The following is a 17,093-nucleotide window of genomic DNA, read 5'->3' as shown; positions in this document are numbered from 1 at the left end:
AGGACAGCGGACCTGCTCCAAGAAAAGCTGCAACTTTGTTTCCAGCAGCTTTAAAGAACCCTGCAAGCTCCCCGCAAGAAGCGTGAGACTTGCAACACTGCACCCGGCGACCCCGACTCGGCTGGTGGCGATCCAACACCTCAGGAGGGACCCCAGGACTACTCTGATACTGTGAGTACCAAAACCTGTCCCCCCTGAGCCCCCACAGCGCCGCCTGCAGAGGGAATCCCGAGGCTTCCCCTGACCGCGACTCTTTGAACCTAAAGTCCCGACGCCTGGGAGAGACCCTGCACCCGCAGCCCCCAGGACCTGAAGGACCGGACTTTCACTGGAGGAGTGACCCCCAGGAGTCCCTCTCCCTCGCCCAAGTGGAGGTTTCCCCAAGGAACCCCCCCCTTGCCTGCCTGCAGCGCTGAAGAGATCCCGAGATCTCTCGTAGACTAACATTGCGAACCCGACGCCTGTTCCTACACTGCACCCGGCCGCCCCCGCGCTGCTGAGGGTGAAATTTCTGTGTGGACTTGTGTCCCCCCCGGTGCCCTACAAAACCCCCCTGGTCTACCCTCCGAAGACGCGGGTACTTACCTGCAAGCAGACCGGAACCGGGGCACCCCCTTCTCTCCATTCTAGCCTATGTGTTTTGGGCACCACTTTGAACTCTGCACCTGACCGGCCCTGAGCTGCTGGTGTGGTGACTTTGGGGTTGCTCTGAACCCCCAACGGTGGGCTACCTTGGACCAAGAACTGAACCCTGTAAGTGTCCTACTTACCTGGTAAAACTAACAAAAACTTACCTCCCCCAGGAACTGTGAAAATTGCACTGTGTCCACTTTTAAAACAGCTATTTGTCAATAACTTGAAAAGTATACATGCAATTTTGATGATTTGAAGTTCCTAAAGTACTTACCTGCAATACCTTTCGAATGAGATATTACATGTAGAATTTGAACCTGTGGTTCTTAAAATAAACTAAGAAAAGATATTTTTCTATATAAAAACCTATTGGCTGGATTTGTCTCTGAGTGTGTGTACCTCATTTATTGTCTTGTGTATGTACAACAAATGCTTAACACTACTCCTTGGATAAGCCTACTGCTCGACCACACTACCACAAAATAGAGCATTAGTATTATCTATTTTTACCACTATTTTACCTCTAAGGGGAACCCTTGGACTCTGTGCATGCTATTCCTTACTTTGAAATAGCACATACAGAGCCAACGTCCTACATTGGTGGATCAGCGGTGGGGTACAAGACTTTGCATTTGCTGGACTACTCAGCCAATACCTGATCACACGACAAATTCCAAAATTGTCATTAGAAATTGATTTTTGCAATTTGAAAAGTTTTCTAAATTCTTAAAAGACCTGCTAGGGCCTTGTGTTAGATCCTGTTTAGCATTTCTTTTAAAGTTTAAAAGTTTGGTAAAAGTTTGAATTAGATTCTAGAACCAGTTTTAGTTTCTTAAAAAGTATTCCAACTTTTAGAAGCATAATGTCTAGCACAGATGTGAATGTGGTGGAACTCGACACCACACCTTACCTCCATCTACAGATGAGAGAGCTAAGGTCACTCTGTAAACTAAAGAAAATAGCAATGGGCCCCAAACCTACCAAAGTACAGCTCCAGGAGCTTTTGGCAGAGTTTGAAAAGGCCAACCCCTCTGAGGATGGCAACTCAGAGGATGAAGATAGTGACTTGGAGGGAAATTCCCCCCCTCCAGTCCTACTTAGGGAGAGCAGGGCTTCTCAAGCCCTGACTCCACAAATAATAGTCAGAGATGCTGGTTCCCTCACAGGAGGGACCAACAACTCTGAAATCACTGAGGATAACTCCAGTGAAGAGGACATCCAGTTAGCCAGGATGGCCAAAAGATTGGCTTTGGAAAGACAGATCCTAGCCATAGAGAGGGAAAGACAAGAGATGGGCCTAGGACCCATCAATGGTGGCAGCAACATAAATAGGGTCAGAGATTCTCCTGACATGTTGAAAATCCCCAAAGGGATTGTAACTAAATATGAAGATGGTGATGACATCACCAAATGGTTCACAGCTTTTGAGAGGGCTTGTGTAACCAGAAAAGTGAACAGATCTCACTGGGGTGCTCTCCTTTGGGAAATGTTCACAGGAAAGTGTAGGGATAGACTCCTCACACTCTCTGGACAAGATGCAGAATCTTATGACCTCATGAAGGGTACCCTGATTGAGGGCTTTGGATTCTCCACTGAGGAGTACAGGATTAGGTTCAGGGGGGCTCAAAAATCCTCGAGCCAGACCTGGGTTGACTTTGTTGACTACTCAGTGAAAACACTAGATGGTTGGATTCAAGGCAGTGGTGTAAGTAATTATGATGGGCTGTACAATTTATTTGTGAAAGAACACCTGTTAAGTAATTGTTTCAATGATAAACTGCATCAGCATCTGGTAGACCTAGGACCAATTTCTCCCCAAGAATTGGGAAAGAAGGCGGACCATTGGGTCAAGACAAGGGTGTCCAAGACTTCAACAGGGGGTGACCAAAAGAAAGGGGTCACAAAGACTCCCCAGCAGAAGGGTGATGAGACAACCAAAACTAAAAATAGTAAAGAGTCTTCTACAGGCCCCCAAAAACCTGCACAGGAGGGTGGGCCCAGAGCCTCTTCACAAAACAATGGGTACAAGGGTAAAAACTTTGATCCCAAAAAGGCCTGGTGTCATAGCTGTAAACAGCATGGACACCAAACTGGAGACAAGGCCTGTCCCAAGAAAGGTTCCACTCCAAACTCCCATCCAGGTAACACTGGTATGGCTAGTCTCCAAGTGGGATCAACAGTGTGCCCAGAGCAAATCAGGGTCCACACTGAAGCTACTCTAGTTTCTGAGGGTGGGGTGGATTTAGCCACACTAGCTGTCTGGCCGCCTAACATGCAAAAATACAGACAGCAACTCTTAATTAATGGGACTAGAATAGAGGGCCTGAGGGATACAGGTGCCAGTGTCACCATGGTGACAGAGAAACTGGTTTCCCCTGGCCAATACCTGACTGGAAAAACTTACACAGTCACCAACGCTGACAATCAGAGAAAAGTACATCCCATGGCGATGGTTACTTTAGAATGGGGAGGGGTCAATGGCCTGAAACAGGTGGTGGTCTCCTCAAATATCCCAGTGGACTGTCTGCTTGGAAATGACCTGGAGTCCTCAGCATGGGCTGAGGTAGAACTAAAAACCCATGCAGCAATGCTGGGTATCCCTGAACTGGTGTGTGTGAAAACAAGAGCACAATGCAAGGCACAGGGTGAAAAAGTAGAGCTGGAGTCTGGAAAAATGGCCCAGCCTACCAAGAGAACAGGAAAGTCAGTTGGGAAACCAACTGCAACACAGCAAAAGAAAGGGAACCTCTCTTCTCAGGAAGAAGTTCTGCCCTCTGAGGGAACTGAGCCTTTGGAGCTTGAACCTTACCAGGTTGAGCTCTTAGGCCCAGGGGGACCCTCCAGGGAGGAGCTGTGTAAGGGACAAGAAACCTGTCCCTCTCTTGAAGGCCTTAGGCAGCAAGCTGCTGAAGAGTCCAAAGGCAAGAAAAATGGAACGCATAGGGTCTATTGGGAAGATGGACTCCTGTACACTGAGGCCAGAGACCCCAAACCTGGTGCCACTAGGAGAGTGGTAGTGCCTCAGCTGTTCAGAGAGTTCATCCTAACATTGGCCCATGACATTCCCCTTGCTGGACATTTGGGACAAACCAAGACGTGGGAGAGGTTAGTCAACCACTTCTACTGGCCCAATATGTCCAACATGGTTAAGGAGTTTTGCCTCTCCTGCCCCACCTGTCAAGCCAGTGGTAAGACAGGTGGACATCCAAAGGCCCCCCTCATTCCACTTCCAGTGGTGGGGGTTCCCTTTGAAAGAGTGGGTGTGGACATAGTTGGTCCACTGGAACCTCCCACAGCCTCAGGAAATATGTATATCCTGGTAGTAGTGGATCATGCTACCAGGTATCCTGAAGCTATTCCCCTTAGGTCGACTACTGCCCCTGCAGTAGCCAAGGCCCTCATTGGTATCTTTACCAGAGTGGGTTTCCCTAAGGAGGTGGTGTCTGACAGAGGTACCAACTTCATGTCAGCATACCTAAAGCACATGTGGAATGAGTGTGGAGTGACTTATAAATTCACTACACCATACCATCCACAAACTAATGGCTTGGTTGAGAGATTCAACAAGACATTAAAAGGCATGATCATGGGGCTCCCAGAAAAGCTCAAAAGGAGATGGGATGTCCTCTTGCCATGTCTGCTTTTCGCTTACAGAGAGGTGCCACAGAAGGGAGTAGGATTCTCACCCTTTGAACTTCTGTTTGGTCATCCTGTAAGGGGACCACTTGCCCTTGTTAAAGAAGGCTGGGAGAGACCTCTCCATGAGCCTAAACAGGACATAGTGGACTATGTACTTGGCCTTCGCTCTAGAATGGCAGAGTACATGGAAAAGGCAACCAAAAACCTTGAGGCCAGCCAACAGCTCCAGAAGTTTTGGTATGACCAAAAGGCTGCACTGGTTGAGTTCCAACCAGGGCAGAAAGTCTGGGTTCTGGAGCCTGTGGCTCCCAGGGCACTCCAGGACAAATGGAGTGGCCCTTACCCAGTACTAGAGAGGAAGAGTCAGGTCACCTACTTGGTGGACCTGGGCACAAGCAGGAGCCCCAAGAGGGTGATCCATGTAAACCGCCTTAAGCTCTTCCACGACAGGGCTGATGTCAATCTGTTGATGGTAACAGATGAGGATCAGGAGGCAGAGAGTGAACCTCTCCCTGATCTTCTGTCATCAGACCCAAAAGATGGTACAGTAGATGGAGTGATCTACTCAGACACCCTCTCTGGCCAACAGCAAGCTGATTGTAGGAGAGTCCTACAACAGTTTCCTGAACTCTTCTCCTTAACCCCTGGTCAGACACACCTGTGTACCCATGATGTGGACACAGGAGACAGCATGCCTGTCAAGAACAAAATCTTTAGACAGTCTGACCATGTTAAGGAAAGCATCAAGGTGGAAGTCCACAAGATGCTGGAATTGGGAGTAATTGAGCGCTCTGACAGCCCCTGGGCTAGCCCAGTGGTCTTAGTCCCCAAACCTCACACCAAAGATGGAAAGAAAGAGATGAGGTTTTGTGTGGACTACAGAGGGCTCAATTCTGTCACCAAGACAGATGCCCATCCAATTCCAAGAGCTGATGAGCTCATTGATAAATTAGGTGCTGCCAAATTTCTAAGTACCTTTGACTTGACAGCAGGGTACTGGCAAATAAAAATGGCACCTGGAGCAAAAGAAAAGACAGCATTCTCCACACCTGATGGGCATTATCAGTTTACTGTTATGCCCTTTGGTTTAAAGAATGCCCCTGCCACCTTCCAAAGGTTGGTGAATCAAGTCCTTGCTGGCTTGGAGTCCTTTAGCACAGCTTATCTTGATGATATTGCTGTCTTTAGCTCCACCTGGCAGGATCACCTGGTCCACCTGAGGAAGGTTTTGAAGGCTCTGCAATCTGCAGGCCTCTCTATCAAGGCATCCAAATGCCAGATAGGGCAGGGAACTGTGGTTTATTTGGGACACCTTGTAGGTGGAGGCCAAGTTCAGCCACTCCAACCCAAGATCCAGACTATTCTGGACTGGGTAGCTCCAAAAACCCAGACTCAAGTCAGGGCATTCCTTGGCTTGACTGGGTATTACAGGAGGTTTGTGAAGGGATATGGATCCATTGTGACAGCCCTCACTGAACTCACCTCCAAGAAAATGCCCAAGAAAGTAAACTGGACTGTGGAATGCCAACAGGCCTTTGACACCCTGAAACAGGCAATGTGCTCAGCACCAGTTCTCAAAGCTCCAGATTATTCTAAGCAGTTCATTGTGCAGACTGATGCCTCTGAACATGGGATAGGGGCAGTTTTGTCCCAAACAAATGATGATGGCCTTGACCAGCCTGTTGCTTTCATTAGCAGGAGGTTACTCCCCAGGGAGCAGCGTTGGAGTGCCATTGAGAGGGAGGCCTTTGCTGTGGTTTGGTCCCTGAAGAAGCTGAGACCATACCTCTTTGGGACTCACTTCCTAGTTCAAACTGACCACAGACCTCTCAAATGGCTGATGCAAATGAAAGGTGAAAATCCTAAACTGTTGAGGTGGTCCATCTCCCTACAGGGAATGGACTTTATAGTGGAACACAGACCTGGGACTGCCCATGCCAATGCAGATGGCCTTTCCAGGTTCTTCCACTTAGAAAATGAAGACTCTCTTGGGAAAGGTTAGTCTCATCCTCTTTCGTTTGGGGGGGGGGTTGTGTAAGGAAATGCCTCCTTGGCATGGTTGCCCCCTGACTTTTTGCCTTTGCTGATGCTATGTTTACAATTGAAAGTGTGCTGAGGCCTGCTAACCAGGCCCCAGCACCAGTGTTCTTTCCCTAACCTGTACTTTTGTATCCACAATTGGCAGACCCTGGCATCCAGATAAGTCCCTTGTAACTGGTACTTCTAGTACCAAGGGCCCTGATGCCAAGGAAGGTCTCTAAGGGCTGCAGCATGTCTTATGCCACCCTGGAGACCTCTCACTCAGCACAGACACACTGCTTGCCAGCTTGTGTGTGCTAGTGAGGACAAAAAGAGTAAGTCGACATGGCACTCCCCTCAGGGTGCCATGCCAGCCTCTCACTGCCTATGCAGTATAGGTAAGACACCCCTCTAGCAGGCCTTACAGCCCTAAGGCAGGGTGCACTATACCATAGGTGAGGGTACCAGTGCATGAGCATGGTACCCCTACAGTGTCTAAATAAAACCTTAGACATTGTAAGTGCAGGGTAGCCATAAGAGTATATGGTCTGGGAGTCTGTCAAACACGAACTCCACAGCACCATAATGGCTACACTGAAAACTGGGAAGTTTGGTATCAAACTTCTCAGCACAATAAATGCACACTGATGCCAGTGTACATTTTATTGTAAAATACACCACAGAGGGCACCTTAGAGGTGCCCCCTGAAACTTAACCGACTATCTGTGTAGGCTGACTAGTTTTAGCAGCCTGCCACAAACCGAGACATGTTGCTGGCCCCATGGGGAGAGTGCCTTTGTCACTCTGAGGCCAGTAACAAAGCCTGCACTGGGTGGAGATGCTAACACCTCTCCCAGGCAGGAATTGTCACACCTGGCGGTGAGCCTCAAAGGCTCACCTCCTTTGTGCCAACCCAGCAGGACACTCCAGCTAGTGGAGTTGCCCGCCCCCTCCGGCCAGGCCCCACTTTTGGCGGCAAGGCCGGAGAAGATAATGAGAATAACAAGGAGGAGTCACTGGCCAGTCAGGACAGCCCCTAAGGTGTCCTGAGCTGAGGTGACTCTAACTTTTAGAAATCCTCCATCTTGCAGATGGAGGATTCCCCCAATAGGGTTAGGATTGTGACCCCCTCCCCTTGGGAGGAGGCACAAAGAGGGTGTACCCACCCTCAGGGCTAGTAGCCATTGGCTACTAACCCCCCAGACCTAAACACGCCCTTAAATTTAGTATTTAAGGGTTACCCTGAACCCTAGAAAATTAGATTCCTGCAACTACAAGAAGAAGGACTGCCCAGCTGAAAACCCCTGCAGCGGAAGACCAGAAGACGACAACTGCCTTGGCTCCAGAAACTCACCGGCCTGTCTCCTGCCTTCCAAAGATCCTGCTCCAGCGACGCCTTCCAAAGGGACCAGCGACCTCGACATCCTCTGAGGACTGCCCCTGCTTCGAAAAAACAAGAAACTCCCGAGGACAGCGGACCTGCTCCAAGAAAAGCTGCAACTTTGTTTCCAGCAGCTTTAAAGAACCCTGCAAGCTCCCCGCAAGAAGCGTGAGACTTGCAACACTGCACCCGGCGACCCCGACTCGGCTGGTGGCGATCCAACACCTCAGGAGGGACCCCAGGACTACTCTGATACTGTGAGTACCAAAACCTGTCCCCCCTGAGCCCCCACAGCGCCGCCTGCAGAGGGAATCCCGAGGCTTCCCCTGACCGCGACTCTTTGAACCTAAAGTCCCGACGCCTGGGAGAGACCCTGCACCCGCAGCCCCCAGGACCTGAAGGACCGGACTTTCACTGGAGGAGTGACCCCCAGGAGTCCCTCTCCCTCGCCCAAGTGGAGGTTTCCCCAAGGAACCCCCCCCTTGCCTGCCTGCAGCGCTGAAGAGATCCCGAGATCTCTCGTAGACTAACATTGCGAACCCGACGCCTGTTCCTACACTGCACCCGGCCGCCCCCGCGCTGCTGAGGGTGAAATTTCTGTGTGGACTTGTGTCCCCCCCGGTGCCCTACAAAACCCCCCTGGTCTACCCTCCGAAGACGCGGGTACTTACCTGCAAGCAGACCGGAACCGGGGCACCCCCTTCTCTCCATTCTAGCCTATGTGTTTTGGGCACCACTTTGAACTCTGCACCTGACCGGCCCTGAGCTGCTGGTGTGGTGACTTTGGGGTTGCTCTGAACCCCCAACGGTGGGCTACCTTGGACCAAGAACTGAACCCTGTAAGTGTCCTACTTACCTGGTAAAACTAACAAAAACTTACCTCCCCCAGGAACTGTGAAAATTGCACTAAGTGTCCACTTTTAAAACAGCTATTTGTCAATAACTTGAAAAGTATACATGCAATTTTGATGATTTGAAGTTCCTAAAGTACTTACCTGCAATACCTTTCGAATGAGATATTACATGTAGAATTTGAACCTGTGGTTCTTAAAATAAACTAAGAAAAGATATTTTTCTATATAAAAACCTATTGGCTGGATTTGTCTCTGAGTGTGTGTACCTCATTTATTGTCTTGTGTATGTACAACAAATGCTTAACACTACTCCTTGGATAAGCCTACTGCTCGACCACACTACCACAAAATAGAGCATTAGTATTATCTATTTTTACCACTATTTTACCTCTAAGGGGAACCCTTGGACTCTGTGCATGCTATTCCTTACTTTGAAATAGCACATACAGAGCCAACGTCCTACAGTATCCCTGCGAACCGAAACTCTTGCAGCAACCAAGGCTTGTTGACTCCTGCTCCAAGCGATCTTCAGGCTCCAAGTAGCCCCGGCCTCCAGCACTTCATCCTTGCAAGGGCAGTGTGTCCTCTGCTGCTCCAGTGATGTGGGACTCATCTCCAGATGTGCTGACTGGGCCTCACTACAACTTACTCTGCCTGCTGCTGGGGTTACAACTGCTGCTGCTGGCTCTTTAGACTGCTGAGGGTCAGCCCGGACTCTCCAAGTGTCGAGTCCCCTTAACCTTGCTGGTCCCTCTTCTCTGCAAATCCTCTTCTGCCCAGATTTGCATTTGCCAAGGCTTGTTTGGTGGTCCTCGTGACCACTGAATCTACGACCCGGCGTGAGACATCATCTGCACTACTCCAAGGGCCTCCCTGCAGCTCCTGTGCTCTGCAGCTGATATTCATCTGCCCTCGTCAACCTAGATCTTCATCCACAGAAGGGTGGGTAGTGGCTCCTGTTCCACCTGGACACTCCTGTGAGGACTTGAGTCTGTCCCCTAATCTCGCAGGTACCCTTCTTCTGGAATCCACTGTTGGGTTCCTCTGGACTGTCCTGGTCTTGCAATCTTCCTTTTCCAAGTTCCCTTGTTAGTCTTTGGGAAGAATGGGTAACTTACCTCTGCTCTCCTGGTCGCTGGGGGTCATTTAAGTTCTCACCTCTTGGGGTCCAGAGTTCTCCCAGCTCCCTTCTAACTATTCCACATCCTTGGGTGGGGGACCTAACTTCACATTCCATTATTTTAGTATAGTATACGGGTTGGCCCCCCCCATAGGGCCCTAGCTATTTTCCGCTATTTGTTGCTAATACTTGTTTTTCTATGCTAATTCCTAATACTTCCAGTGCATAGTGTGTACTTCCCTCCAGTTGGGGGACTGCCTACAAGTGATCTATTTCAGTGTTACTGTAATAAAGTACTTTTATTTTTGCAACACTGTGTGGTTCCTTTCATACGGAATAAGTTACAGTGGGACTGCTGTGGTATTTGCAAGTGCTTTACACTCCTCCTAGATAAGTCTTGGCTGCTCACCACAGCTACCACTAGAGAGCCCTGGCTACCTAGACACTGTCTCACCAACTAATAGGGGTTGCCTGGACCTGGTATAAGGTACAAACACCATAGCTGTCCACCACACACTAGGCCAGCTTCCTACAGGTGTCTGATTTTTTCTAACATATGTTCAACTTGTTGGCCAAAGAGATTTACCATTGCAGGTCAGGTTGAACACATGTTGGACTTTGGGTTTAAAGCCAGAGACATGGAGCCATGCATGGCAACTGATAAAAGACGAAGGTGTTAACCCTTTGTGATGCTGTGTCGGTGGCGTCAGTGTAGTGGAAAATAACAGAGGTGGTCTTTCCCTCCACAAGTAACTCCTCACCTCTTATTCTAAACTCCTCGGGGACATCCTTAACTAATACCTGCATCTCGTCCTACTGAGCAGTGTCATAACTAGACAGGAGGCCAACAGAGCTGGCCATCTTACAGCGGATGGTGGCTTCAAAAGCTTTCCTCTTTCCAGCTGCATCAAACGCTGCTCTTCTTGTGAGCTTCACCTGTGGCCTGAGAAGAAGGTGGGGCCTGCATGCAGTATGAACTACCAGAGAGCCTGGAGGAACGTGACCCCTGGTATAGAGTGAGTCTTTGGGGGGGGAATGGCATCTATTTTCTCGACCCGTGGCATTAACACCCTCACCTTGATGGGTTCTTTGAAGGTGTCTGTGGCAGATAACATACCCATCAGCATGGGCAAAAACTATATCGTCCTCTCTGAACTGGTCTAATCTCTCTACTAAGTCTTCTTCCTCTTGCAGGACATGCATTTACACCTTGTGAAAAATGTCTTTCCTTTGAATCACCTCATATTAAGAGGCGGTGTCATTTGGGGGGCGATTTCTTTAATGGATAGTGATCAGTGGGATCAAATGGTGCATCAAAAGGGTCAATAGGACGGAAAGGTCTGCTGTCCCAGTAGTGACAGTGTGCTGCACCCTCTTGCTTGGATGTAGGAGGTTTAAGAGGATGTGGTGGAGGAAGATAGGAATTGTGGGTGGAGGATGGTGCCCCTGTATTTGCTAATTTTATGCTAGGGCTTGGGAGGGACTCCAAAGCAAGCTTAGTGACCTCTTCAAAGGCAAAGTCTCCGCAGGTGGAGGCAGTTTTGTTGAGAATTTTCTCATTTAGGAGTGTATGTACAGTCTTTTCTGCCTCACATCCTACTCCTCCTGGAGCCGCAGAAGTATAGGTTGCTTAGAGCTTGTCGTTGAAGGATTCTTTGCTGCCGATTTGGTCCTCTAATGCAAACAGTCTATGCCAGTGGTGTTTTCAGCCCCTATGACTGCTTGAAGGCTAGTATCAGGTCTTTGCCTAGGGACAGGCTGGTGCGGAGGCAAGGGAAGCCCTCAACTGCTTCCTCTGGATCGGAGACCAATCAAATTTGAACCTCACTACAGTAAAGCATGCAGCCTACCTTTTGGTCTACGAGCAACAAGTAAAGAAATATCTTTCCGCAGGGACTTGAAGACTTGGCTATTTAAGGTTTACTCTCCAACTTTCTCTCCTCTGAGGGTACTGTTTCAGCTTTGAGCACTGTGAGGCCTTCGGGCAGTTATGCGCTATATAAATTCATATAACATACATGCCCTGCTCGTAAGTTAAGCAACGTTAGTTTTGCAGACTGCCAGTAGGCAATCTCCTCAGAGGTGTGGCGACAAAAGAGCTGGTGCCACCATACCAGAATCAAGTTGTCACCCCTGTTAATCACCATAGTCGAGGGGGACAGTTGCCACACTCGCCCATGTGGGCATACTGCAAACCCACGTGGGTATACTGTAAGTGTTCCCTGGCACCAGAGCACAAAAACAAAGTAAAAAAAAAAAAAACGATACAGAACATCCAAAGCATTTGCATTACTAACAAGCCCACCAGAGGTGTATTTAGAAAAAACAGAGTGGGATGGATCAGATTTAACAAGCTACGTGCGAGACTTCTGTTTTTCATCGCAAAACCCAACCAAGAGGCAAAGCAACACAGGAGTCATTAAAGACACAGCCCAGCCTATGGTCACCACCCGCATTTTCTATCCCCCCTCCCCCTCTTTTTTTTAAAGGGTACAAAACAGACATTCCAGTCACTGGATGGCAGGAATACGCACAACATAATTCTGCAGAAGATTAATGCTTCAAAGCTATAGATGCTAAAGACGTTGCTGGAGGGCCGCTTATGCAAAGTGCGACAACCAATACAAAAGCACTGCAGCATGCTGTGGAGCCCAGGAGAGAAGGGACTACTGCAACTAATGGAAAAGCAGTCATGTAGAATGGCTGATCACTGGAGTGAAAGTCTAAAAAAGAAGACTGGGAATGAAGGAAGACAAACTATCCTTTGCTGGGCGCAGTGCTCTAGAATATTCTATTATTTTCACTTGGGAGGGCTGGAGGGGGAAGGGTGCAGAGAGGCGTCCGCAGCATTTAAACCTAGAATTGCCTGAAGGGCCTAAACTAGCTTTCCCTGATTGTTGCCATTTATGGATACACTAACCACGAAATGCAGCTATAATACAATAAAACAAACGCATTGCATTTAGAGAAAGCATGCAGCGCTAACTTCAGCCCAAAGGGGAGGACTTTAACTAACTAGACACAAAATATACCTAGCAGATCTGTCATACACTCAGTCCCCAGCATATAATAGTCTATGTATGTGGAGGACGTCTTTGACTACACGTTGGCTGTTTTGCAATTTTTGTTTGTATCAGCCCTCTTCTTGACAGGGACCCAAAGCTCAAAAATGTCTCTACACTCTTGATGGCAAGATGGGCGAGGAACTGCAGAATTCGCCTTTCAATGTAATATTTAGCGACCATTTGTCTGCCGCTGTGAGGTGGATGGTGACGTGCCTTTCCACCGAGAAGTCAAATGGTGGAAACAACATGACCTACTCATTGCTTAACTTGCTTGGCAGACATTTGTGAAGCGGCAGAAAGGTTGCAATTTTCACTAGCTCTCATCAGTTTATGGTGCAGTTAGTCCAGCTTTTATTGTCAAGGTTGAGGCTGATGTTACATAGTCCCCTACCCCAAAAAAGCACATACACGAAGTAGGAGCCCCTTTCGTAGCCCTTCAGCTGGACGTTGGTAAAACCTCTTTCAACTCTCCAGTTTTTAGGGTATTTATGTTTTGACCTCAGTCCGTTGTGAACGGGTATATTCAGAAAGTGTATTGGCTCGGATGTGCTGCTGCCCATGAAAGATACAGGAAGGGATCACAGGAAATGAAGAAACATCCTTAATGTACCGAAAGCTATGCCAGACGAGTCTTCTCACTAATTAGCAAGTTCGAAGGAATCATTCAAGATTAAAATAATCCTAACCTTTCTCTCAAAGCAGAATTACAAAATGATTCCGCAAAGCTCAAAGATCATGACTGGTGGCGGACATGCTTTATCCAACCAAATGGATCCACTCCTTCCACTCTTGTTCTTCCATACAAGACGAAGACCCCAAGCAATACATCTTACTTGATCTCCAAAACCACTATATATAGGGACGTGAAGGTCGCTATCTTGGAAAATGAGTCGCTTGTGCTGGCTGTGCCGAAAGCAGTGGCAAAATAAGTTTGGCATGTTAAAAGCCCTGATCCAAATAGACTAACCTGCTTTGCATGCACTTTTTGGACAATTATTTTCAGGGTTGACGGATATCAGGTTGGTGCTCCATGACCAAGTGTTCCTTTAACTGAAGAAAATGAGCAACTAATGGCAGACTACGTTGAACGCCGAATTCATGCATTAGCGCAGGCGGCTCTCCGCCCTACGGTCCTTCACATGCTGGGTTATGTTTGACCTATGATGGAAAAGGATGGTAAATGGGGTCATGGCGAGGCCCGTGTTTATCTAGAGTCCATGTAGTTTGGAAGAGGCTTAGAAAGGGGTACCACTGATATCCAAAAGGGACACTTTCACTGCTTCAAAGTAAGTAGGATCAGAGCAGCTATAGTGTCTGAAGGGACCGTGGAATAGACCCACCTTGTCTGCTACTCTTGCATCAGCACACTGAGTCAATACTTAGCCTGGAACCTTTTGTGGCAAGGTACTGAACCATTTGATGGTTCTAGCTTTGGATTGAGGCAACCTACTTCCCCGCTGCTTGGGGTTTCTGGACACCGCTCTTATAAACGGTCCAGATCACAAAGGCACCCCACGTTTACATAAGCAGTCATCCTTCCAGGATCTCTTCGCTACAGTAAAGGATTCTTCTACATAAGACGCAAAGAACTCACTGCTTAGCTTCTTTAAAAAAAGAGAAACAGCTATACCAGAGCAGCATGTTCAGCAGTAAGCACGTTAGCAACTGTTGTAGCTTAACCATCTCAGCTTTGGTAGTCACGGCAGGAGGGGGAGGCACCAGAGCGGCGACACCAGACAGTCCACGCAGTAGCGCCTAGTTAAACAAGCTCCCTTGAGAGTCGCACAGAAATGGAACTCTTCCTTTTTTCTGATTTAAAGGGCACACAGCATTTTTTCAAGCCTGTCCAATTAGGGAGACCAAAGGCAGTTCGCAACATCCTGAATATCGAGGTCCATTTGCACCAGGACATAAAACTGGGCTCCCCCCTGCTTCTTTTCAATCAAACAAGATAGTGCTGTTTGTTACATAAGCATTCTTCTGTTTTCAATAGAGGTATTTTATTATTTATTTTACGGTTTGTTGTACTGCACTGGTTTTAATTACCATGCAAAGAAATAAATTACTTACACGTCTTCGTTTCTTCTTGCACTCAAAACAAAAATGTTGCCTACCCGAGTCAGGTGTCTGGGCTGTGGCATCTCAGAATACTTACAAAAATCATTTTTAAAGTTTGTGCAAAGATTTTACTTTTAGTAAATAAGAGAAAATTCCAGATAGGAAAAATTAATTATGGATAGCATGTGTCTGAATTCACACCACTTGAAAGAACAAGGTTGTGATGCGGACAAATATAAATACAACAGCTCAACAGGTACCATTCCTCCCAGTGTATGGGCCAGGACACCTCATCTCCTCAGGCAAGAGGGCATGGATCATCCATCGCAAATAATTTACCAGTGGTCAGATCCGAGCCAGTCACTTGTTCATTTTCGTAGCATGTCAACAGATATGGGTACAGATAAAGCATTTAAATAAAGGTGCAAAGAGGTTGGGGAATCAGCAGCGCAGCAGGTGATGTAGGCTCATACCAACAGACGCGTGGGCATTCTGGAGCTCTTGGTCCGAGACGTGGATCGTGACACCGGATCTGGGAGTGAACTCAGGTACGCGGATGGTTTTTAGGAGATCAGCCACCGCCGCTCTGTCCTTGGATCCAGGGATACCGTAGGTTTGTGCAAAGAGGTTAGCAGCAGCTATTATGTAGTCCATGTGCAATGTCTAGGATGGGATACGAGAGAAGATGCAATATTAAGAGCCCTAGTTATCACTTCCACAACTCTATTTAGAAGAACCAACGTAAAATGTCACTATCATCAAAGATGAGGAACAGAGCCTTGCATATACCACTGGAAGACTACAGGAGGGGGACCAAGAAAATCTTAATCAGTTTCTTTAAAAACCTACGAGCTATTTAGTCCTGAAAGTCAAGGAGGATTGTACAAAAGAGAATATAGCGGAAGAACATGTGATATATTTATTTTATTTTAAAGTGGCTAATAAACTGGGGGGGGTTGGGGAATCACATCAGGAAAGGAAAATGTCACTTACCCAGTGTACATCTGTTCGTGGCATTAGTCGCTGCAGATTCACATGCTGTGCATAGTCCGCCGTCTGGTGTTGGGTCGGAGTGTTACAAGTTGTTTTTCTTCGAAGAAGTCTTTTTGAGTCACGAGACCGAGGGACTCCTCCCACTTCGGTTCCATTGCGCATGGGCGTCGACTCCATCTTAGATTGTTTTCCCCGCAGAGGGTGAGGTAGGAGTTGTGTATGCTAATAATAGTGCCCATGCAATGGAATAAATACGTATGTACAAAATGAAGGTTTAATGTAATATATTTACAAATGTACAAATGTTCAAGATCTACTTCTAAACGGCTACAGGCTCCCGGGGAGGAGGGTGGGCGCATGTGAATCTGCAGCGACTAATGCCACGAACAGATGTACACTGGGTAAGTGACATTTTCCGTTCGATGGCATGTGTAGCTGCAGATACACATGCTGTGCATAGACTAGTAAGCAGTTATCTCCCCAAAAGCGGAGGTTCAGCCTGTAGGAGTGGAAGTAGTTTGAAATAAAGTTCTTAGTACGGCTTGACCTACTGTAGCCTGTTGTGCAGATAACATCTACACAGTAGTGTTTAGTAAATGTATGACGCGTAGACCATGTTGCTGCCTTACATATTTCGGTCATTGGAATATTTCCTAGAAAGGCCATAGTAGCACCTTTCTTTCTGGTTGACTCTGCCTTTGGTGTAATAGGCAGTTGTCTCTTTGCTTTAAGATAGCAGGTTTGGATGCACTTTACTATCCATCTGGCGATACCTTGTTTTGAAATTGGATTTCTTGTATGAGGTTTTTGGAAGGCAATAAATAGTTGTTTTGTCTTCCTAATTTCTTTTGTCCTGTCAATGTAGTACATTAGCGCTCTCTTGATGTCTAACGTATGTAGTGCTCTTTCAGCTATTGAATCTGGCTGTGGGAAGAACACTGGTAATTCCACTGTTTGGTTTAAGTAGAACGGTGAGATAACCTTTGGTAAGAATTTTGGATTTGTTCTAAGAACGACCTTATTTTTGTGTATTTGAATAAATGGTTCTTGTATGGTAAACGCCTGTATTTCACTTACTCTTCTTAGAGATGTGATGGCAATGAGAAATGCAACTTTCCACGTTAAGTATTGCATTTCACAACAATGCATGGGTTCGAAAGGTGGACCCATGAGCCTTGTCAAGACAATGCTGAGGTTCCATGAAGGAACAGGTGGTGTCCTTGGTGGTATAATTCTCTTTAGGCCCTCTGTAGGAAGTTGGCTCTGTATGTGCTATTTCAAAGTAAGGAATAGCATGCACAGAGTCCAAGGGTTCCCCTTAGAGGTAAAAT

At 47.4% G+C, this 17,093-nt stretch overlaps 1 protein-coding gene across 2 annotated transcripts in view; it reads right to left on the bottom strand.

The window, feature by feature from the left end:
- The window catches only part of UBA1 (ubiquitin like modifier activating enzyme 1), a 293,145-nt gene that overhangs the window by 103,380 nt on the left and 172,672 nt on the right, over positions 1-17,093 (bottom strand). For both annotated transcript variants that reach the window (XM_069209518.1, XM_069209517.1), the window contains exon 20: positions 15,243-15,432. In XM_069209518.1, the coding sequence (XP_069065619.1) occupies positions 15,243-15,432 (190 nt within the window). The remainder of the gene's footprint in view (positions 1-15,242; positions 15,433-17,093) is intronic.

Source organism: Pleurodeles waltl, chromosome 10 (genome assembly GCF_031143425.1).
Source record: "Pleurodeles waltl isolate 20211129_DDA chromosome 10, aPleWal1.hap1.20221129, whole genome shotgun sequence".
Taxonomy (NCBI): Eukaryota; Metazoa; Chordata; class Amphibia; order Caudata; family Salamandridae; genus Pleurodeles; species Pleurodeles waltl.
This window is presented reverse-complemented; position numbering and strand designations above follow the sequence as displayed.